The following is a 25,816-nucleotide window of genomic DNA, read 5'->3' on the forward strand; positions in this document are numbered from 1 at the left end:
CCGGACAAAGCTGCCACAATAACGTCTTTGCCACCTTGACCGAATTAGAGTAAAAAAACTCCACTCCATGCCTTTTAATCACGTCATCCTCTGCTCCAATTAGCAAATTGCTCTGCACAAAATTCAATACCGGCGAATAAACAAGGACATGATTATCGTCACTGGTAACAGGCATCACGCTGGTTCAATTTTTTTCTACAATTCATGCACAAATAGTTCTTTTGATAATCCTCTTATGTAGGTCAAGTTTACACGTCACTTTCTCCTTAACCAGTTATTGCGAAACCCTGAATTATAATGAACTAATTTTCATTCGATGAGAGCTTATAGCCGAGCGTTGAAATAGTTCACAATTCTTAAGCTAAAAAGGGCTTACTGAATTAATAAGTTCATAAAATATCCAATTTAATCCTGGTGTGTTCACTTTGAACTCAGAATCTACACTTTAAATTTTTTTCTATATGCTCCCTTATGGTGTTTCTAGAATTTATTTTGTAAATTCCCTTAAAGCCGAAATAAACTTTAACAAGGCTCAAAGATTGATACTACTTACAACATTATTATGCAAAACTACTGAAGGCATAAAAGACACCTTCAGAACTGAGTGCCCACATAACGGTTTAACTGTCTTAAAGATTCTTGCTGCTTCAGTAGTTAGAGATTCCAAGTTAGTAAAGGGATTACTGTAGTGCCTGGAAATTTCCAAACACAACCAATTAATTTTATCTAACCAACACAAGAAGTCCCCGAGACGGATTTTGTGTCGTCTTGAAGATGAAATATAATGCAATCCCCAAATTCTCTCTGGTGACTTAACCTGGGAATTAATGGAAGGGAAGGTAATTTGGTAAATACGGTGAGAATGCTCGTTCACTGTTTTATTGTAAATTGCGAAATGTAATTTTATTTTTAGTGAAGAACTTAATTCTGGATTCAGTACTGCTGACAGTTTGTTATACTGTTTTTTAAATACATTGTCTCTGTGGTACTGACGAAACTTCGTGAAAACACCTATTTTGAAAGATATTTAATGACTGAACACAGACAAGGGGTGAGGTAGATTTTGTAGTGAAAACTCTCAAGGAAATCAATAATAAAGTTGAAAACATCAAATGAGTATAATAGCGAGGGTATCAATGAAGAAACTGTACAAGAGAATAGTTGTGCACACTGAGGGTGAAAAATTAGTCCTAGGACTGTTGGAACTATGTGAAAATGTTATTGACTTTAATTCCTCTATTGAAGTCCAACTGATGTGGACCGTTATCCAGAAGTGTTGCCTCTTATAATAGATTGATGATATAGTTAAACTTAATCCAAGCCTCGAAATACTGATCGAATTTCATTTCTGTCCTTAGTCTAAACTAGTTTTGAGCAGATAGCTAGAAACAAAGCCATGCAGATCCTCCAGTCTAAAATCAAATCAGTAGCAGATACCGTCACAGGATTTTACTGTAAAAACACATTCATTCCTGTGTAAGTGAACATATCCCAAAGTAATCGAATTCGGTCCAGTCCTAGGTCAACCAGCATTTTTCAGCGATACGATCCTTTCTGGTAAATATTAAACACCACCATTCACCATGGAGCCGTCAATTGACGTGAGTTATCTCTCTTACACGAATGATATTTTCCTCCTGTCTGACGATTTACAGTAGCTGCAGGCCACTGTCTACAGTCTTACTCTGGTTTCCTTGATATAGGTTAAACAGTTGCTTCTTCAAAGACAAAATTTCTTGTTTTTGACTACCTTCCGCCTCTAGACTCCAACACCCAGCGTGATCTATTGCCACTGCTACTTCTGACTCTTCAATATCTTGGATTGCCATACGGAACACCAATTTGAGCAACACAATTGCTCTTCATTAAAACTTTAAAGGGGGCATTGAGAAAGTCTTATGGATCTCTCCAGAAAAAAAAGGAGTGGATTTGAAAAGAAAATGCTAGGTCGCCTTTATAACGGATTCCATGCTCCTCGTATTTTCTTGGTAGTTTCGGTTTCAGATTTTTTTTTTTTGCTGATATTTTGCTGTTATTTCTTCGTATTCCGATTTGAACTTCAAGCTAATTAAAAACGAAGAAGAAAATGGAGGAAATGAATGCTTTGGCTCTTCCGTAGTTTGTTTAGCGCTGAAATATCTTTCGCTGATGTGACCTCTCTCGAGTTTTAATGTTATTAATTTAAAAAAAAAACTTTTTCCAAAGGACAAGTTTTTCAAAGAAAATTAGAGCTCCAAAAAAAAAAAAAAAAAAAAAAAAAGGACCATGGATTGTCAGTTTAATTGACATATACTAACATTTGTTCCTTAAGGTTTTGATAATTTTATTATTTGTGAAAGTAAGAAAGCTGAAAACATTTCAAATGTATTTTATTTTCAGTAAAGTTCAAATTTTGTTCTGGTCTTGAGAAGGCATGGGGTTGTAAGCCTTACTCATATTAATTTTTCTTGTTTTGAGTTTGACCTGGCTATTTATTATAAGTTTTGCTCGTTTTGAGTTTCATATATTTATTGATAGTGGTTTGTGGTAGTTTTACGATTGAAAGATTATTTGACTTCATTTTTGCTCATTCTTGGCTTAATGGAGCTTTTTACTATTATTTGAAAAACTTGTCTTGTGGAAAAGGTTTTCCAAACTAATTTCTCTCTGTTGTTTATTGAAATAGTCTTATTCATGGAAAAAATAATATTGTATATCTTTTCAGTTTTATTCTATAGAAATCCATAGTATAGGTTGTTATTTATATGTTGGAAAACTTTTTCAACAATTTTTAATCCTGACACAAACAATATAATTTTTAATTTAATTTTATAGCTTCTGAAATTGACCTGAAAAATAAAACCTAATATCATTCCCAAAAGATTCTATCTATGTTCTTTGACAACCTGGATACACATACACTCTTTGTATTTATTAAAATTGCAAGAGCAAAAGTAGTAATAGTAGTATATCCTAAAGTTTCAACTTACTACCCCAAGTCGTTCTTGATATATTGCTGAGGTGTCTTATTTGCAACCATAAACACAGTGCCATTTGGTTTATTTTAAAAGAACATTTAGTTTTAAAGCACAATGGGCCAATTTCATAATTGTGGAAGGTTGACATGCCTAATATCCCTAAAGACATATTTGCTGGACCATTCTACTATGCTGAACAAAATGGCTGTCTCATAATTTTGACTCGTTGCGTGGAAAATGAATGGGCTTGAGAGAAGGGCTGCTTGTCCTCCAATCTCTCGTTACTCTTAAAAAAGGCACCAGATATTAGCGCTGTAATTGGAGTGCAAGGGGGAGGACTTCTCCCTTCATACATCTAGTAAAAACATTTTAAACAAGTAAAAACAAAGTGAAAACATTTCAAATGCATTTGTTTCCAGGAAAGTACAAATTATGTCCTGGTCTTGAGAAGGTATGGGGGGTTGTCAAAGACAAAATTTCCAGAACTTTCAACTACGCTGAACCAAATGGCTATATCAGAATTTTGACTAGATGTGTTTTGAGAACTGATGGGCGTGGGGGGATTGTTGCCCTCCAATCACTTTTGACTAATAAAAATGATTCTTTCAATTTACTCTCGAATGAGCTGTTTTCGAAGTTTCTACGACAATAAATGACAATCTCGAAATTTCTACCAGATACATTTCGGGAAAATATGAGGTGTTTTTGTGGGGGGTATCCACCCTGCGATTACTCTGAATCATAAAGATGGCTCTAGAAGCCCTGATTACCAATCCAATGAGCCCCCCTCCGAAGTTTCTACGATCGTCCTTTCTATATATACCTTAACTGCCCCAGTGTACAACTTAAAACCCTTGCCCTGAGGGCTGTTGTGGGGGGGGGGTGTCATCCTTAAAAATGCAATTTCCGATCCTTTCAATTACGTTGAACGAAATGGGTATTTCAAAATTTTGATTAGATACGTTTGGGAAAATGGTGGGCGTGGGAGGTGTATTTGTTGCCCTCCAATTACTTTCGACTATTACAAAGGGAACTGGCCCTCTCAATTCGAAAAACCATATCAAAATTTCCAAAAGACGCATTTCGGTAAAATACGAGGTGTGTGGGGGGGTGTCCACCCTCCTATCACTCTGAATCTTAAAAAAAGGCACTAGAAGTTCTGATTACGAATCCAATGAGCCCACTCCGAAATTTATACGATCATTCTTTCCTTGTACCTTATATGCCTCCAGGGCATACCTTGCCCTGAGGGCTCTGGGAGCAGGGTTTTATTATGTCCTCAAAGGGACAGGAAATTATGTCCTACGGACCTTTCAATTACGTTGAACAAAATACCTATTTTGAAATTTGGATTGGATGGATTTGGAGAAATGGTGGGCGTGGGAGGGGTTAGTTGCCCTTCAATCAGTTTTGACTATTAAAAAGGGCACTAGCTCTTTCAATTTCCAATCAAAGAGCTCTTTTTGGAGTTTTTAAGACAACAAATGGCCATCTGAAAATTTCTGTAAGATGTATTTTGAGAAGATACGAGGTGTGTGGGGGGGGGAGTATCCACCCTCCGACCACTCTGAATCTTAAAAAGAGCACTAGAACTTCTGATTACCAATCCAGTCAGCCCCCTCCAAAATTTATACGATCACCCTTCTATATGTACCTTATATGCCCCCAGGGCCTAACTTACAACCCTTGCCCTGAGGGCTCTGGGGGGTTATCGTCCCCAAAGACATAATTTACAGGCCTTTGAAATACATTGAACAAAATGCTATTTTGAAATTTGGATTGGGTTTTTTGGAGAAATGGTAGGCGTTGGAGGGGGTTCTGTTGCTCTCCAATCACTTTTGACTATAAAAAGGTTACTAGCCCTTTCAATTTCCAATCAAATGAGCTGTTTTCGAAGTTTCTAAAACAAGAAATGGCCATCTCAAAATTTCTATCAAATGAATTTCGAGAAAATAGGATGTCTGAGAGGGGGGGGGGTCCACCCTCCGATCACTGAATCTTAAAATTAACAAAGTAGATTTTTTTTTTTAATCCAATGAGCCCACTCCAAAATTATTCTATATATACATAATATGACCCCAAGGCATAACTTACAACCCTTGCCCTGAGGACTATGGGGGGGGGGGTTGTCATCATCAAAGACATATTTTCTGGACCTTTCAACTACGTTGAACAAAATGGCCATCTCGAAATCGTGATTGGATGTGTTTGGAGAAATGTTGGGTATGGGAGGGGGGTTAGTTGCCCTCCAGTCAGTTTATACTATTAAAAAGGGCAATAGCCCTTCCAATTTTCAATCGAATGAGCTCTTGTCAAAGTTTCTAAGACAACAAATGACCATCTCAAAATTTGTATAAGATGCATTTCGGGAAAATACGAGGTGGTTGGGGGGAGTATTCACCCTCTAATCTCTCATAATCTTAAAAAAGGCACTAGAACTTCTGATTACCAATACAATCAGCCCCCTCTGACGTTTATACGATCACCCTTCTATATATTATACGTCCCCAGGGCATAACTTACAACCCTTGCCATGAGGGCTACGGCGAGTTATCATCCTCAAATACATAATTCCCGGACCTTTCAACTACATTTAACAAATTGGCTGTCTCAAAATTTTGATTGGCCGTGTTTGAGGAAATGGTAGGTGTGAGAGGAGGGTTTAGTTGCCTTCCAATCACTTTCGACTATCAAAAAGGGCACTAGCCCTTTCTATTTCTAATTGAATGAGCTCTTTTCCAAGTTTCAATGGCAACAAATGACCATCTAAAAATTTATACCAGATGCATTTCGGGACAATACGTGGTGTGGGGAGGGGGGTATCCACCCTGCGATCACTCTGAATCTTAAAAAGAGCACTATAACTTATGATCATCAATCCAATGAGCTCCCTGAGAAGTTTATACGATCACTTTCTATATATGTCTTTTATGCACCCAAAGCATAACTTCCAACCCTTGCCCTGAGGGCTCTGGGGGAATGTCATCCTCAAAGACATAATTTCCGGACCTTTAATTTACATTGAACAAAATGGCCATCTCGAAATTTTGATGGGATGTTTCTGGAATAATTGTGGGCGTGGGTGGGGAGTTAGTTTCCGTCCAATCACTTTCGAATATTAAAAAGGGCACTAGTTCTTTCAATTTTGAATCAAATGAGCCTTTTTTATAGTTTCTACAACAACAAATGGGCGTCTCAAAATTTCTATCACATGCATTTCGGGAAAATAAGAGTTGTGTGTGTGTGTGTTGGGCAGGGGGTATCCATCCTCCCATAACCCTGAATCTCAAAAAGCGCACTAAAACTCCTGATTAGCTTTCCAATAAGCTTCCACTCTAGTTTATACGATCAATGTTTCTATACAAACTTATATATCCCCAGGGCATAACTTAGAATCCTTGCCCTGAGGACTGTAGGGGGGGATGTCATCCTCAAATACATAATTTTCGGATCTTTCAACTGCATTGAATAGAATGGCTATCTGAAAATTTGATTGGATGTGTGGAGAAATGATGGGCATGGTAGGGGGTTAGTTGCCCTCCAATCGCTTTCAACTATTAAAAAACGCAATAGCCCTTTCAGTTTTCAATCGAAACAGCTCTTTCCGAAATTTCTACGACAACTCCTTCGATACGAACTGTCTTGGTCTAAAAAAAATACATTGTGCCCACTTCGCTCTTTACTTAGGCAGCTCTGTTGCGCTGCCTATGATAAGTTTTCTTTTTGTTTTCTTTTTTTTCATATATTCCTCTTTTGCATTCTGTATATAGGGCTTACGTGAATTAATATTGTGCGTCGCCTCTTCGTTTTAACTAAAATTAAATAAAAAAACAAGTTTTTTTTTTACTGAAAGTAAGGAGCGACATTAAAACTTAAAACGAACAGAAATTACTCCGTATATGAAAGGGGTTTTACCTCTTCAACGCCCCCCTATTTACGCTAAAGTTTTACTCTTTCTCTTAACTCTACCTTTTAAAACAGTAAAAAACTTAAGGCTAAAGAGCGCGGCGTTGAGGAGGAAAAACTCCTTTCATATACGGAGTAATTTCTGTTCGTTTCAAATTTTAATGTTGCTCCTTACTTTCAGTTAAAAAAACTTGTTTTTTTATTTAATTTCTGAATGTTTTTGAATTAATGCATGTTTTGATTTTGGCTCTCCGCACATAAATAATTAAAACGAAATATGCATATTAATTTTTCTTGGCTAAATGGTTTTCTCATAGTTTTAATTGGAAGATTTTGAGAAAAGAGGAGTGGGGGTGGAGGCCTAGTTGCCCTCCAATTTTTTGATTACTTAAAAAGGTAACTAGAACTTTTAATTTTTTACAAACGTTTTCATTAGTAAAAAATATGCGTAACATACGAATTAACTTATGTAACGAATTTTTTATATTCATATGTTTTTATTACGAATATGAGCCGGATTCCCCCCCTCCTCAATGCCTCGCTCTTTACACTAAAACTTGAATTTTGTCCCAATTCCTTAAGAATGACCCCTGAATCCCAAAGGCCGTAGAATAAATAGATGAAATTACTAAAAATACTTTAGCGTTAAGAGCGAGGTATTACGAGGAGGTGAACCCCTCATATGCGTAATAATTTCTGTTTAATATGTAATAACTTGCAGCCCCTCCCACGGGGACTGTGGGGAAGTAAGTCGTCCCCAAAGACATAGTTAATGGGGTTTTCGACTATGATGAATGAAATTGCTATCTCAGAATTTTGATCCGGTGACTTTGGGGAAAAATGAGCGTGGGAGGGGGCCTAGGTGCCCTCCAATTTTTTGGTCACTTAAAAAGGGCACTAGAACTTTTAATTTCCGTTAAAATGAGCCCTCTCGCAACATTCTAGGACCACTGAGTCGATATGATCACCCCTGGAAAAAAAAAAAAAAAAAAAACACAAATAAACACGCATCCATGATCTGTCTTCTGGCAAAAAATGCGAAATTCCACATTTTTGTAGATAGGAGCTTGAAACTTCTACGATAGGGTTCTCTGATACGCTGAATCTGATGGTGCTATTTTCCTTAAGATTATATTACTTTTAGGGGGTGTTTCTCCCTATTTTCTAAAATAAGGCAAATTTTCCAGGCTTGTAACTTTTGATGGGTATAACTGATCTTGATGAAAGATATATTTTTAAAATCAGCATTAAAATACGATTCTTTTGATGTAACTATTGGTATCAAAATTCCGTTTTTTAGAGTTTCGGTTACTATTGAGCCAGGTCGCTCATTACTACAGTTAGTTACCACGAACTGTTTGAAATATCTTGTTTTTCTTTTTTCAATTAAACCCTTAAGTTTGTAAATGTTATGGAATCTAAAGCTGTCTTATAAAGATTGTTCAGAAAATGGTACGTGATACTGGTGTGTTTCTTTTATTTAAAATTTTTGCTCTTTTATTTCCTTCGTATCATGTCGAACTCCATGAGACATGTGAGCACGAATAAACAATAAAAAGAACAAACTAAACATACGAAGAATTTTCTCTTTTGATTAAGAATTAACGCTTCTGGAGGGGCCAATATTACTGAGGAGTACGTCGTTTGAATACTGATGCATATTCTTTACCATTTGCCGTTTACCATTTTGCTTTACCATTCTTTACCATCAGGCTTTATCATTTTACCGTTTGCCATGTATTCAAACGTCTAATCTTCCAATTGTTGTTCCAAACGGTGACAATACATTTGAGTAGCAGGTCTGAGTAGTTGAGATAGTATCTGGTTGCCAGACATACTGCCTCAGTGGGTTCTCATCTCACTGCATTTTTCCGGTAGAGAAATCAGAGTCTTCATGGTTGTTCTATAAAAATTACTTGACATTAATCGATGAAAGCGATACGACAATTGGTGTGGATTAATATAATTTTGATTTAAAATTAAGGAAGTAAGGCTTCTGTAGTAAAAACTCTAGCATCATTTTGAAGCTGTAATCGCCTTTTCAGAGATTCAACAGCTATTGAAGACCAATGGTCAATAAAATGTTGGTTTTATAAAAGTGTTTACTACTGCAAAATTGAGCTGTACACTGTCTTTCTTTTTCAAATGTTTATTTTTGACATCCTATAGGCTACATAAGATCGTTTCTCATCTTGATTACCTTGAATTTCAGGTCCTGATTTAAAGTGTAAGAAAAAGAAAAAGCTTGCTATTTATAGATCTAGTTATTTTCAACAGTGAAATAGACAACACAATAAAGGAGATGCATGAAATTTGTTTTTGCACTCAATTCATTTGTATTGCTAGTAACTGTCTTGTATCTATTTGTCCAATCTACGGATGTTTTGTTTTGTGTTTAAAGGGATCCTTTGAATCCTATTAATCTTTAGGATGTCATTAATATTAAACGCAGATAAATCCTATTAGTATAATTTAAGAGATTTCTATTATTTGTAAACCCGTAGTAAGAACTTACAAAGCTCTACATGGTTTCCCATTCGTCTTGACTAATTTTCTAAAATGATTGGCAGTGACTTCAGAATATCTTCGGCAAACGAGGCTGGGGAGAAGTTTGAATTTATCCATTCTTTGAGCACCAGTGCTCCATTCATGGGTTGCAGGGTGCCACTTTTGAAAGTAAAATTGTAGCCCAAGCTATTTTTGTGAATGAATTTTACGACAAAGTTCTACTAATTGTGCTTGCATTTTACAACAAACATGAAGTAATGTTTATTTAAGAGTTTCAAGTATTTGGAGGTTGCAATCAGATTAAGCCTTTTTACCGTTTTTGACCTATCAAACTCGCTTGCAAATTTTAGATGCCCTTGACTTCGATTAGATCATTTTTGTAAATATGATAAAGATATAGAATATGCTTTTTTTCATTTGTTAAAACACGAATGCAGCGATGCAAGGGCTTTTTTTTAATATTTTAGTGGTAATCTTTGAATCTAAATATACAAAGAGTGTCTGGGGATACTGTTTGGAATACACCAGGGAACGATTCCCTTCGTGTATTATATTTTTTTAAGTGCATGTTTCATTGCTTTTCAGGTGTCTGTAACTTTTGACTTAAAAATTTTTGGGAATAATTTTCTTTTCTCCAGTCTAAAGGAAAAGGTTTACAGGAGTTTGACCATTTGAAGTTTGAATTTGTCGTTGGTACCACAGTGAAAGGGGTGCCGATTCCCCTTTAAGTTTTTGTGGTTAACCGACCCCCTCCCGCTCAAAAGTAATGAAAATCTATAACCCAAATTCGAAAACGTCAAATTTTATTCGTTTTCATTCAAAATCTAAGCATACAAAGATTGTTAGGGACTACCATTCTAAATTTTGAAGATTCCATATTTATTTAATATGAAGAAATAAAATATCATTGATTCACTAAATTGATGAGCTAAATTTGGTTAAATCCCTAATTTAACCTTTATGAAAAAGAGACGTGGTGAGATCATTATGTCTGATATTCAAAAACCACGTGGTAAAGCTATTGGACCAGCATTAATTATAAGAGAAAAAAGTCTTGCAGCTCATATGCAAGGGCGTATTCAGGATTCCAGTTCGGGGGGGGGGGTTACGAAAAACTTCAAACGCATCAAAAATCTGTTTATATACATTTTTGTTGCGTTTTTACGTGTCGGACAGATTTTTTTCTTTCGTTTTTTTTTGGGGGGGAGGGAGCTCAAGCTCAGCCCTCCCCCCTGGACACGGTGTTGCTAATATGGATACCGTTATGTTTGTCGCTTATATTTTTTACATTTACGAAGGTGATAAAGCATTTTCGGTTTTAGTTGCCTTTAAATTAAGACCAAAACTTAATGTTAATATTACTTTCTATAGTCAGTAGTTTGACACACCAGCTATTTGTTTATCCTTTTACAATAATAAAAAAAGAAAAATCAGAAATTTTAGTGGTCCCCAGATACCCACGGATTTTAGATCAGTGACGTATTAAGAAGTCTGACCATGTACCCGTCAATCAATTGACAGCCCTATCCACTTTATTCTTGCTCTTTTTCAAGGAGAAAGAAATTTGATTTTATTTGGGTTTCCCCTACTGCTTTCACCTCAAGATTGATATTAAAATATAACAATTTCATTTTGATAAAATTGTTATTCTTAGGATATAGAACTCGATAATCCAATAGATTGACTTGACGTGGGTGTATTATTGTTCTTCTATTTTGGGAGCTAGGCACAGCTAAAAGTCAACTACATTCCTAACTAATGTTGGACTAGGATATAAAACTCAAGCCAATACATCAATTTTATTTGAGATAGCAATATTATTAAGATCAAATGATAATGTGCTCAAGGTAATAATCAAAATGAAATAATTTAATTGTAACTAAAAATTATTATTCTTAGGATCTAGAAAGCGACTTCCCGATGGATTAACCAGACGTGGGGATATTAATGTTCTTCTGTTGGGAGATCCAGGTACAGCTAAAAGTCAGTTGCTGAAGTTCGTTGAGAAAGTATCTCCTATTGGTGTTTATACCTCAGGAAAAGGTTCTTCAGCTGCTGGTCTTACTGCTTCTGTTAACCGAGATCCAACTACGGTAAATCAAGCTTTGTTTACTTGTTCAAATACATAGACTAAATCGTTAAAAACAAAAAAAATCCCACAGTGCTGCCGCTCGTGGAAGCACTTGAAATATATAGAGTAAATCCGTATACAAAAAATCCTTGTGCTTCTGCGTCATATAGTGCAATATTTGATTTATTATAATGAGCAAAATACGTCAAAATTGCCATTTGCTTGCTTTTTTGGTCTTATCCTCCCACCTGAATGAAGCGACAGGATGTTTAAAAAAAGCTGTGTTGGAATCAGATGGTTTGGTGCTGTAGTGAGTTATCAGTAATAGTAGTATTAGTTCAGTAGTGCTGTACCAGAGTGGGATTCGTAGTTGAAATTGGGTCTACCGTATTTTGCAAATCTGAGACATTCTGTTGCAAATTATGTTGTTTATTTCCCAATCGCATCAAAGTAAAACTCCGAGTAGGAATTTTTCCTTGTGCCCAATAATTATTCGTTTGTTAGGAATTCGACCTGTTTGTTCTAAAACACGTACATGTGGGATATCTCCTCAAAGTCTACCCGAAGATCCATGTTATGTAACATAAATAAATAGACGCAAAGAAATCGTTTTTTTTAGTCAAAAGAACTGTGCTTTGAAGAGCCAATAACTGTATATTTTTTTTTCTTTTGTAATTTCTCTGTTACTGCGTATTCTGTTGCTGCGCGTTACTGCCTTACTGCCATATATTTTTGCCTCGGACTGTAAAAACGATACTAGTATTGTATATTGAATATTCGCTAAAACAAAAGTAAACGCTTGGTGCATTCCCCCCCCCATGAGGTGGAAGAGCGCATGTACATGTGGTCCAAGGATCAGGACAGCTTGGTTGCTACATATTCTGTAGATTATATTAATTCAGAGTAAGCGCGTCCATAGGCTCAGCGATGTAAGATGGTCAAATATTCGGTTCCTTAACCAGTTCTGTAAAAACTAGCTGATAACTGATAGCAATATGAAATTCAGATAGCACCGAATGGTGCTATCCCTTTTGATAGAATAAAGAGACCTTAAAAATTGTAACCTGCAAATATTTTGGAAAAAAAAAAATTAGTGATAGAAATTTCGGACAGCTGACAAGGTTATTGCCTTGTCAGCTGTCCAGAATACATTCGGTGCTATCAGCTGGAAATGCTGGAAATACTGATATCCGTCTACATTCGGTGCTATCAGCTGGAAATGCTATCAATGGACAATAGGATATGAGCAACGGTTTTATCCTACAAAAAAAGATAAGTGCTGGAATAAGTCATAAGACATACAGACCAATCTATATTAGACATATATCCAACATATGGTCTTTCTGATGCTTCATTTTTTTTGGGGGGGGAGGGGGGCATAATTAGTTCTTTTATTTCTTTCATGTTTGTAAAGATAAGGTACTTTAATTCTATTAGCCAGTTTGTTTTTCTATGTCTCAGCTTTCTTTGTTTTAAGTATTTTTGTATTTTTATTAGTACTGAATAGATTATCGATTGGTTGAATAAAAAGTAACACTTCATTTTTAAATAAAATATTTACTTTCTCTGATTAAAAAGAAAAATAAATCTATCGAAAAAATCTAAGAGAAACTGGAAAACCATTTATTTAACTACTGGACTGTTATTTTGTCCATCTGAAATTAAGTTGATTACACCTGATTTATTAACAATAGCTTACTTCGATTTACTTAAATTAATGAAAGAAATGTAGAGATTAAAAAAATCGAAGACGCTATTATTATGAAGTAAAAAGACATTCACTTATTTTGCAAGTTGGTATGAGATGCTCACTTGAAATTACTGAAGTAAAAATTAGTAGATTAATGGCAAATCGCTAGCTATGATAACCAATCTAACAAGTCAAGACACATAGATCAATTTAGTACTTTTGGCGCAGCTGTCAAGATATAAGAGCTTGATGCACCCTCTTAGTGATGCTGTTTTATTTCCGATGGCTATTAGCACGTTTTTTACTCAAGGAAATTGTTTGCCTTCCCTCGGTATTTGCTAATAAAAGATGAGTGATGTTCCTTGTTGGGTTGGTGTCATTATGGAGATTAAAAATAATGTAAGGTTAATCGTCATACTGTTTGCTAATCACACAGTTCGTGGTAAGGAATCGTAAGTAAGGAGCAACGTATGCTAAAATTAATCAAAAGTGATAGAAAAGAAATTTTGATAGCAATATACATAAAATGAATCGGCTATTCATGGTGATTCTGAATATTTAAAATTCGTTAAATATCAAGTACCCACGGAAAAGCTATAAGACTAAAACCCACAGAATGTATGGTGCTGCCGAGCTTGGACACCAATGAAGACACTTAGAGGAAGTCTATCACAGGATTTTAATGAATTTTAAAGCTTGGCAAAATTGATATCAGACCTAACGTAGGCTCAACCGAAGATGAAAACTAAATTTAATGACTTATCGAAATTTTTATTTTTATTAGTGGCTGGAAGGAGAAATTAATTGTATAGACAAATTTTCATTTTAATTGGCCTTTTCTCCATCTTCTATAACCATTGGTTCGATGTGATCACCCTTTAATCACAATCGCAATGGGGGGAGGGTTCTGAATTCAAGGAAAAACTGTGCTACCTTATGAAAAAAAAAATATGCCCTTCTTTATAAAATTAAGACCACGTAATAGGATTTCAAAATTTATAGATAATGGTGAGCGGTTGTGGACGTCCGGTTTTTATGTTTATTGAAGGAACTAAATAGCACGAATTTTAAATTAGACTAAAGGATGTTTTCCATTCTGAAGAAGTCTGAAGAAAAAAATTTGTACATCGGGAAGCAAAAGCTTGAAAAATCTCTTCTTTTCCAAAAAAGAGCAAAGTTTCATTTAAATATTGCAGTTATCGGACCTTTGCACTATTCTAAGTAAAATCGCAAAATTTTTGATTAGATGTATACAGGGGGTCACCGGGAAGGAGGTGGTTATAAAAAGGATCCTATACAGGAGGGTTTTATAGTCACTTTTCACTTTAGAATGGTACTAGGACTTTCAGTTTCGAATCGAATTAGTCTTTCTAAGTCTCTATGACCATCTCTTCCTTACGAAGCACCCGAAAAACCGAAAATAAAAACACCAAATGAATAAATAATACATAAAAGGCACATGGCTCTTTTCTCAGGCATTCCTAAATCAGCATAAAGACCTCGGCTATTATCTTTTCTTCAATAAATTCTCAGTTTCCAAATCAAACCATTCGATTCTCTTTTTTTTGGAAGGAGAATATTTTTCTTCCTTTTGAGCTGTAAATTATGCTCTTAGCGCTGAAAATTTTATTCTGAGAACGCTACCCAAGGGATACTTGATGGTGACAAGGAATCGTTAAATTGAGCGCTAGTTGGCGGAATGTTTTCCCAAGGAGCACATGTTTCTCAACAGAATGAAGGGGGGAATTGATGATCTAATTTCATGTTCTTTTTTCTTTGCTGAAAAAAAAAGAATCACTTCCTTTTTTAAAGACCAAGAGTAGTAATGGCTAACCTCTTGAGCTAAGTGTGTCAACATTTAAAAAAAAGCTTAATTTAACTGTGGTGCCTTGTCACGAAGAAAATCTTGAACTTTTGTGCTGGACAGGTCGCCCCCTAATATGCATAAAATGAATATAAACAAAAAAGCGTACAGTTAGGAAAAATGACAAAAAAATGATAATGGAGCGATACGGTAACTAGAAATTAGTTGTTTTTGTTACTGTAGTTTATGTATCCACTCTTCGATCACTGGTTCATTTTTGGTGCGGCTCAAGTCTAAGCAAACTCCACTAACTTCAGCCCACCCTAAAAAAGTCTTTTACAACCTTAGAGTATCTTGCCCTATTTTTACCTTTTTTTTTCTTTTTTTTTATGGTTTGCCATGGCTTGATTTTTTATGTAGCTAAAAGTGTTGAGTAAGTGTTGAAAATCCAGATTTTCAACCTCTGACCTTAAATTGACAAATACGAGAAGCCAGCTGCTATCTTGAATGTGTGCAAACAATTTCTTGTTTGAAATTGTACTATTTGATAACTCAAAGGATCTCAATCCAGATTTTCAACCTCTGACCTTAAATTGACAAATACGAGAAGCCAGTTGCTATCTTGAATCCCAGTTTGTATCCTCTGCTGTTTTTAGGAAAAGTAGGAACTATTTTTTTAAGCTTACTCCCTCATGCATAAATATCTTCTTCAGGCTCCATTCTCTCTGAATTTTTTACGGGTACCTTTGATATCAACTAATTATTATTCCAATAAACAAAAATCCAAATGAGCCCATATCGAACACCTTTCTCTTATGCTATGTATCACATATCATTTGTCAGTAACCATATCTGACGAAAAAGATTAATTTAAACCGATAAGCTCCTGCAGTTCTTTCTCGCAAATTTCTGTTATCAGTAGCGTCTATTTATAAGTATCAATCTCTGTTATTAAGATCGGTCACCTTTAATCCAATTCCTGGTATTTATGGTTTGCTGATTCGAAATGGCAAATAAATTAAGAGAGAAAAAGAGAAAGTGAGATGGGAAGAGAGAGACTAAGAGAGAGAGAGAGAGAGAGAGTATTAAAAGCCGATAATGATACTTTTCAATATTTGATTTTTGAATTAAAATTGAATAGTTGTGGACATCAAGTCATGGCTAATTGTAGAAAAAGCCAAGGCAGATAGTCCAATTGAGTGAGAGCAAATTTTGGTATTAACCCCCCTTATTAGGATTATATAAAAATGATGTTAGTTCATTTGTTAACAGATAGATATGTCTATCAATTATCCGTCCATGCGTCATTCCTAGGGCAGTAGAACTAAGGTAGATAGTCATAGAACCTATAGTTTTATAGTTTGTTTCAATGGCACGGGTAAACGGCGGGAGTAAGTGTACATCTCTTATTTGGCCAATACTTGTTTGTTATCTTTTAGCCAGTCACGCCTGCCTAGAGTCTCAGGCAGGTTGACCAATAATTTAAAAATGATATAGGACCAATAAATGGCCTATCTTAAACAAACTTTTTTGTTTATGGAAATATTGTTGTTGTGTTTTCGCGTTTCCTTCTACGTCCCCTCCACTCGTTACACATGTATAAATTTTAAATTCTTCTACTTGATCTTGACTTAATAAGCAGGGTATATTCGTTTTTTTTTCATTAGGTAGTATAGTTTTTCCCTGATGGAATAAGGATTTAGACACCCCCTCCCCGTTATTTCTTTCGTGGGTTCTATTTTTGACTGACGGTCCTATCGAATCAATGGTTATAGAAGGCTAGTTAAAGTAAAAATTCCTCATTACTATTTATTTCTCCTTCTAAATTTCATTTAAAATACAATTTTAAGAAGGTAGAGAATTTGATTTCCATCTTCAGCTGAGCTTTCTTTATGTCTGATATCATTCTTTTGCAGTTTTAAACTGTTTAAAATTCTGTAATAGCCTTTCTCGAAGCGTCTTTACTGGTCTCGGCTCTATTATGCATCCTTGAGGTCTTAGTCTAACATCTAGAACCCGCCCTCAAGTCCCCATTAATTTGCAACTTTAACTATTTTCACTGTCTATATTCATAATTGACTGGTTTTACTGATGAATCATTGAAATCAAAACAAGGTCTAATTCATAAACAAAATTTTAATTTTGAAGAAAACGAAGAAATTAAATGTTTGATTACGAAATAAATTGAAACTTTTAACTCAATATTGTCAACTTGTTTCTTCTTTAATGGATTGTGCTTCACATGAGGCTGACAATAAAAAAAGAAATAATAAAAGTTGTTTACTTTTCTTTTGTCTAAAATCAAGTCAGGTTCTGTTTCATTGCATCAGCTATCTACCGGCTTCAGCTACTTCTGAAAATATTTCTTAGAGTCTGAAAGTGCTTACTAACTTGTTTTTTTTTTGTATATTCATATTAATCATGAAGGGTGTTGACGGTAACTGTTCATAAAATTGTAAAGAGTGTTCAACCTTCTGGGCTTACTAGACTACATCAGAAGAAAATAACGTATATTTACCCATACTCATTACTCAACGGTAGTTTAACAGCGAATACAATGAATTACTATCTAAAACGTTAATCAGTACTTTTTTCCCTATTAGCTTGAAATTACTTGTTAAGCTGAACTGGAAACATTCAAGGGCTACAGGCTTGACACCGGTGAAAGAAATTGGAGATCCGAACCAAGAAATTGTCATGGTCATTTTAACCTCTTAGCTGGTAAAATAACTATTTTCTTATCAGTGCCACTCACTGAGCTCTGTCAGATTGAACTTTCTGCTCCTGCAAGTAACAGCTAACTTTGTGGGCAATGAATATTTTCTCAAGTGGCAGTTTCATGTAGGTGGGTTTTTGCTTTGAAGATTCATCTGTGGTAATACAAAAGGGATGTGCAACATCTTTCTTTCTTTCTTTTTATATTTTTTCCCCAATTAATATTTACTGTACACCCCTCAAACTCGACTTGCTGCATCAGTAGACCTAATCCATTTACCTCTATCTTATCATTTTAATCTCAAGGTGACTAAAAGTTTTTTCCCTAAATTTCCTGTATCTGCTTCTCACATGCACAAGTAGTGGGAAATTGGAACTTTCGATATAGCAATGGTTTTTGCTGTTTCTTCAAAGCCAAGTCTTCGTTCTACAAAACGCCGGGCGTTATATAACTGGCAAAAAATCCAAGACATTTTCTTCTTCTCTATAAAATTACGCTGTGTAACAACTTCTTTTGAACTATTAACGCCGGATTGACAAGCCATAGCATAAGGATGACTCGTGCTCCCATGTGAATCATGATGTGTGTCGGCTAAAATCTCAATTTGGGCAGTTCAAATATTGTCCTAATTATAAAGACCTAAGATGGAATGGACTTAATATAGTCATGTTTTTCGGTTGTTTGAAGGGAAAATGTCAGCAACTTTTTTTTTAAGTCTTACATACCCCAGAGGAAACGGGGGGGGGGGGATCTCGTTCATTTAACTCTGTTCTCCATAATTATTTCCCTTGATAAGTTTTATTTGTGTTTTTTTATGGCTCATGAATTTATAAGTTTGGCGGATAAAAGTTCATTCATTCCAAAAGATTTATTACCTAATAATCTTGGTTTTTTCTTTATCAGTTTATGTCTTATTTCGTTTGCAGGGATTTTTTAACAGAGGGAACAAATTTCCCTAGGGGCTTCTAAAGCGTGAGATAAGTCGACAGCTGGGGGAAAAATACTTTGGGCTTGTGGGCGTTTTTTTTCTCTTCTTAAGTATCTTCTTAAGATACCATTGCCTCTGTTTTGGCTTTTATGTTAAATTCACGCTAACGAAGTAGTATACCATGCGAGCCCTTTCCAGCTTCAATTAGCAATAAAATTTTGAGAAAAATAGAAAGAAAAAAAGAAAGTGAAAAAGAACTTGGTCATAAGGCAAAAATGTGGGGGATAATTCAATCCTTAACTTTGTGCCTGTACCTGTAACTTTGTACCTTTGTGTTTTGCTTTAATTATTTCATGCAATTCTGATGACGGCTACATGAATTCTTGGGTCGTAGATTTGCATTTATTATTATTTTTTTTCTTTTATGGTTGTTATGAATAAACCCCGTATATAAGTGAGTGTAAATAAGTACAAAAAAAAAAAAAAAAAAAAATTGATGTTAGTATACTCTTAGTTCATTTGAAATACTTTTGGACGTGGTACAAGTCCGCCACAAAGGCTGCTGTGGCATCTGTCTGGGACAAATATTCTTGTTTTTCTTCGTTGTAAATAAGGTTAATTATTATCAGTTTTATTATTACTATTTCGTATTTCTGTTATTTGCTTTCAGAGAAATTTTGTGATGGAAGGAGGGGCCATGGTTTTAGCCGATGGTGGTGTTGTCTGCATCGATGAATTTGATAAAATGAGAGAAGACGACCGTGTTGCTATTCACGAAGCTATGGAACAGCAAACTATCTCTATTGCGAAAGTGAGTTCTCTCTTTTTAGAACGTTTCTTTTATCGGTCAAGTGCACGGCCACTTCTAAAGGAAGCATTATGCAATTTTGAAGACTACCTTAAAACATTCTATAGGCCAGTTAATTATATCATTCCTAAAGGTTCCTTTGCTTCACTGCATCTCCTTCCTGTACCCTCCTTAAGGACAAATATCTACGGTTGCCCGAATTGCATATAATCATTGTATTTTCAATAGCGCCATTCTTTTCTTCTCGCCACTTGTTTACCGTTAGCCATTAAATTAACAAGAAAAGAAGAGTCGCGCTATCGAAAATCCATTGGAGGGGGTAAAGTGCAGCAAACCGGTCTTTGGGGATAATATTAATCAATATTTTCGAATGTTGTAGTTTTCTGAATTAGTCTTACCTCTAGAGGTGGTCATGCACTAATCGGTACCTTAGTGTCTTATTTGTCATAACATCATCAACAAAACAACAACATAAATAGTATCACAAGACTAACGACGTTTTATGAATAAGAGGCACCGTAAGTAAGTAGGTTACCCACTTCCATTCTTACAAACGGCTTGAATGTTACATGCTCTGCGTTCTATTAAAAACAATATATATGTTTACCTGTGTTGAAAGAAAGTTTTATCACAATCGAGATTACAGGTACTAACTTATGAAAGTAGTTTGGTTGTTTAAAATTTTCATTTGTGATAATTTAGAAAATAATGGATTCCTCCCGGCAAAATAGCCAAAAAAGAAAAAAAAAATATTCTGAAAGGCTTGAACCTTGCACCCGTAAGCTCCCGGGCCTAGGGAACATTCATACACGCACAGAAAAAAACAATATTAGATTGGGGACAAGGACCTACAAAAGTGGCTTCAAGAAATATTGTTTTTTCTTATTAGCCCGAAACTTGGCTTAAAGTCCTTGAGTCAAGAGTACCTCAATTAGACAAAAAAAATAAAAATGTTGGCTCGCCTGAAAATAGGGCGCTAAAAAGGTTCAACAAACCTATTTTTTGAACGACTTGAAACCTTAGATCCTTGACTAACTGGAAGCTAATGTACAAGAAAAATCTTAGTTTTGGGGCAAGTGCCCTCCTTAAAATTATGACACAAAAAAGGCCTAAAAGCCGTTTTTTCCTCATTGCCTTCAAATTTTCAAGGATCAGTTTGAAACTTACAGACGAAAATCTCTCGGTCCGAAGGACCATAATGTGAAGGAAAGTTTACAGGAAAGCCCCCCTTCCCCGCTCTCACTATATGGGGCCCGAAACAGACAAAACAAGTTTTTTTTTCCGAGTCTGTTAAAACTTAAATCCTTAAGTCCTTGGATCAAGAAGACAGGGGAAAAGCACAGGAAAGTTGAAATACCAACCGGTTCTGAAGAAATAGTTTCTTTGCCCCTTTTTGCGGGAGTTAGAATTTTTTTTTTCTTTTGTGTTGAAGATCTCTTGACCCAAGGTCTCAATAGTGTAACTTTACAGCTGATTAGAGGAAAGTTCTGGCCCTTTTGATTCTCCATTTTTTAGAGGGATCATGCCCCCTAGCCATTTCAATATTATTGAATTGCTCTTGGGCCAAGGACTTACGGCTTTATATTTTAAACTGAAGAGGGATAATACATTTTTTGGTTCGTTTCCAGGCCCTCTAACACCCACCTCCCCCTTAAGAAAAATGTCTGATCTCCTTGGCCCAGAAAACGATTCTTGAAAATTACCAACCAATCGCAAACAGTTTTGGACACTTTAGGGGATCGCTGCCCCAACTAAAAGAAGATTTTTGCTTATGTTTTTCCTCATTTTTGGAGGAACCAAATTTACTGTTCTTCCTCTGTGCCTTTGTTTCCCCGTGGCCCAAGGACTTAATAATATATATATATATATATAATATATATATATATATATATATATATATATCTATATATATAAAAATAAGTTGTCTGTGTGTGGATCTGTGGATGGATCAGGTGACGTCATGTTTGTTCGCATATGACGTCTGAATTATTTCACACTAATACAAAAGAAGAAAAAAACTAAAAAAGGTAAAAACTACAAAAAAAAAATAAAAAGAAAAAAAAACTAAAAAAGCTAAAAAACTAAAAAAAACTAAAAAAAGGTAAAAATCTAATAACTAAAAAAAACTGAAAAAAATAAAAAAAGGCAAAAACTACAAAAAAAATAAAAACTAATAAAAAACTAAAAAAGCTAAAAAACTAAAAAAACTAAAAAAAACTAAAAAAAACTAAAAAAAGGTAAAAAAAACTAAAAAAAACTAAAAACTAAAAAAGAAAAAAACTAAAAAAAAGGAAAAAACTGAAAAATAAAAGAGAAAAAGAAAACTAAAAAAATATGAATAAATATATATAAAAATAAGTTGTTTGTGGGTTATGTCTGTCTGTCTGTCTGTCGAGTGACGTCGTGTTTGTCCGCATATGACGTCTGAATTATTTCACACTAAAACAAAAGAAGAAAAAAAACTAAAAAAGGTAAAAACTACAAAAAAAACTAAAAAGAAAAAAAACTAAAAAAGCTAAAAAACTAAAAAAAACTAAAAAAAGGTAAAAAACTAAAAACTAAAAAAAACTGAAAAAACTAAAAAAAGGCAAAAACTAAAAACTAATAAAAAAACTAAAAAAGCTAAAAAACTAAACTAAAAAAAAACTGAAAAAACTAAAAAAAGGCAAAAACTAAAAAAAAAACTAAAAACTAATAAAAAAACTAAAAACGCTAAAAAACTAAAAAAACTAAAAAAACTAAAAAAAGGTAAAAAACAAAAATAAACTAAAAACTAAAAAAGAAAAAACTAAAAAAGAGGAAAAAACTGAAAAATAAGAGAAAAAGAAAACTAAAAAAATATTAATAAATATAAAAAATATAAATATAAATATAATATAAATTAGCAATCAACAAAGCACCGAGACACAAATGACGACCGGGACACAGGGAGTATAAATGACGACCAGGACATAAGTAAAAAAAAAACTAAAAAAACTAAAAAAATGGTAAAAACTACAAAAAAACTAAAAACTAATATAAAAACTAAAAAATCTAAAAATCTAAATAAACTAAAAAAGAAAAAAACGAGAAAAAAAGGAAAAAAATAAAGGAGAAAAACAAAACTAAAAAACGAATGTATATACAGACCGGGACACCGGGATACAAATGACGACCGGGACACAGGGAATATAAATGACGACCGGGACGCAGGGACACAACTACAATGGGGACGCCGGGGGGCACAGGGGGATATAAATGACGACCGGGACACCGGGACACAAGGAATATAAATGACGCCCGGGACACTCAAAGAGAAATCACAGACTGGAACACCGGGACACAAATGACGACCGGGACACAGGGAATATAAATGACGACCGGGACACAGGGACATAACTACAAAGGGGACGCCGGGGTGCACAGGGGGATATATAAATGACGATGGCGACTCAGGGAATGGTCGATTAGCAATCACCATCAACAAAGCTCAAGGGCAATCATTAGAATCATGAGGTATAGATCTGAATACGGATTGTTTTCCCATGGACCATTATATGTTGCATGTTCAAGAGTCGGTAAACCTGACAATCTATTTATATGCACAGACAATGGGACAGCAAAGAATGTTGTATATTCGCAAGTTTTACGTAGTTAAAAACATATATATATATATATATATATATATCTATCTATATTCACAGGTGGGACATAGGGACACAACTACAATGGCGCGTAACTAATATGGCGCGTAACGACTTACGCGCGCGGGGGGGCTTGGGGGGGGGCGCGAAGCGCCCCCACCAACTAGGTGTTGGGGTGGCGCGCGCCACCCCAACAGCTAGTATATATATATATATATATATATATATATATATAATGTGTGTGTGTGTATATATTTGTTGCATGGTTTTTCAAGAGGTATCGAATTTCAGACGTGTTTTTGGGCACTAGTCGTATTTTTAGGGAATTAGGTATATTTGTGTATGTTTATCTTTTTTTTTCATTCCTTTGCTGAATCTTCATTCCTGTCTAAAGACTGATTTGACCTCTTATCCATATAATTATAATGACATGTTTAAAATCTCTGTTTTGTTACTAATTAAACAGAACTTTCTTTTAAAAACTTCTTAAATAATGCAAGAAAGGGTTTATATGCGTGATGAATGAATCATTTTTTTGTGTGCTCTGTTTTCTTAAGCTGGTGGATTGCATGTTTGAAATCATACATTTTTTGTGCGTTTGTCATTAGGACTGGTACGAAGGCGGCTCTGTCGAAAAACCTTTGATTTTAGAACGATAAGTGCGGGAAATACATTTAAGAGTTGATTTATTCCTCGAGTATTTGTTAAATAGTTTCTAGGTGGTGATTTTAGAAGTTTTTACAACTGTATAGATTGTTTGCCAGCCCAATATGATATTCTTTTTCTAAAGAATAACAAAAAACGAAGAATATCTGGCAACTCCGATCATATTGACAAAAAAAAGTCAAGTATAATTTTCTGAGAGTATGATACCGACAGAAAAGTCTTTCATATTTAAACTATGATTATAATTTTCTATCATAAGCTAAAAGATTGATTAAACGGTTAATTAACAAACATGTCTCCCCTATATAAAGATTCGGCTGCCTTATTTTTTTCTTCCGTGAAAGTCGTAGATTCGGCAGTTAAACCCTATTTGCAAAATTTCTGTGTTGATAGGAAGTCGGTAAAAAATCAGTTATTAACTGGGGATCAAAACTCTTAAATTGCGGAGTTTTTTCTTAATGTGAATTTTAAGTCATTAAATGTTACATTTAAGTCATATATTTTCTAAAAGCTATGATATACATATCTCTTAGTTCAGCTGTAGAAAATATGATGTCAGCAAGTTAAACTAGACCTACGTTGCCTGGGCAACGTGAAGTGTTGCGGCAACCTTTGAACGGCTTCGCCGACTAAAGTGTTGCGAGAGCAACACTTTGGTTTTGTTTATTCGCTATCGATCAGTAATCACATGATCAAATGCTATTCCTCAGCGTTTAAAAAAACAACAACAAAATAGTATCGAAAGAAGGGGCTAAATTGACTTTGCAGCCAGTTGAACTTTATCCTTTTCAATCGTAGACATCGTGACGGATGAAAACTCGGAAAAAATATCTTATATAATCTAGTTGGTATTATAAAGCTATCCCTAACTTTTCAGGATCAAAATACCATAGATGCCATTCTATTAATTATTACGAAACTATCTCATTGTTTTACATTCTCGTTTGTGCTTGTTTCTTCACTATCGGTTAAATGATGAAGTTGTCAGCCTGTCGAAGTTTTTAAAACGGTATGTTCAAACAAAAACGCAATCAGTTATCACATGACCAAAGGCTATTCCTCAGCGTTGAAAAAAACAACTACAAAATAATATCGAAAGAAGGGACTAAATTTACTTTGCAGCCAGTTGAACTTTATCCTTTTCAATCGTAGACATTGTGACGGATGAAAACTTGGAGCAATATCTTGTATAATCTAGTTGGTATTATAAAGGTATCCATAACTTTTCAGGATTAAAATACCATAGGTGACACTAATTATTACGAAACTACCTCATTGTTTTACGTTATCGTTTGTACCCGTTGCGTAAACACTTAATTCTGTCAGATTTAAAGAGATCGAATACAATGTGCACCAATTTGCACAAATTTCTAGCCCAAAGTGAACAGATTGTTACTTACAAGTCCCTCTCCCGTGATAGACATCAAGTTCACCGGAAACAAATAAATGGGTACATCAACTAGCAAAAGTTGCAAACCCGTCATCGCTGAAGATGATTGTAGCCAAACAGCCGGTTATTGCTTACAAGTCCCCTACATGTCTTACCACTGGAACCAAATTGGTTTAACCATCAAATACACCGGAAACAAATAATAGGTACACCAACTAGCAAAAGTGGCAAACCCCTCTTTGTCGAAGATGATTATGAGCTAACAGCCGTTTCTCGCCTAAAGTGAACCGATTCTTACTTATAAGTCCCTCTTGTGATAGGCATCAAGTTCACCGGAAACAGGTGAATGATTACACCAACTAGCATAGTTGCAAACCCCTCATCGCTGAAGTTGACTGTAGTCTAACAGCAGATTATTACTTACAAGTCTTACCACTGGACAAGACTAAGATTTACATGTCTTACCACTGGAACCAAATTAGTTTTACCATAAAATACACTGGAAACAAATAATAGATACACCAACTAGCAAAAGTTGCTAACCCCTCATTACCAAAGGTGATTATTACCTAACAGCCGACTGTTGCTTACAAGTCCTCTATATGTCTCACAATCTGTATCGGCCTAGATTTTGTTTCAGTTTGTACCTTACTACTGAAGTTGTCAACCCCTTGAAACTTTCAAACTGGTATACCTCATGAAGGAATTTTTGTACCAAAAAATTGATGACATATAATTTGATCACCTCA

At 35.0% G+C, this 25,816-nt stretch overlaps 1 protein-coding gene across 1 annotated transcript in view; it reads left to right on the forward strand.

The window, feature by feature from the left end:
• The window catches only part of LOC136029079 (DNA replication licensing factor mcm5-A-like), a gene marked incomplete at its 5' end in the record, with an annotated part of 39,248 nt that overhangs the window by 11,904 nt on the left and 1,528 nt on the right, over positions 1 to 25,816 (forward strand). The window contains 2 exon segments of the mRNA XM_065707129.1: positions 11,271 to 11,464; positions 19,251 to 19,391. Coding sequence (XP_065563201.1) covers positions 11,271 to 11,464; positions 19,251 to 19,391 — 335 coding nt within the window.

This window comes from Artemia franciscana, chromosome 7 (assembly GCF_032884065.1).
Source record: "Artemia franciscana chromosome 7, ASM3288406v1, whole genome shotgun sequence".
NCBI lineage: Eukaryota > Metazoa > Arthropoda > Branchiopoda > Anostraca > Artemiidae > Artemia > Artemia franciscana.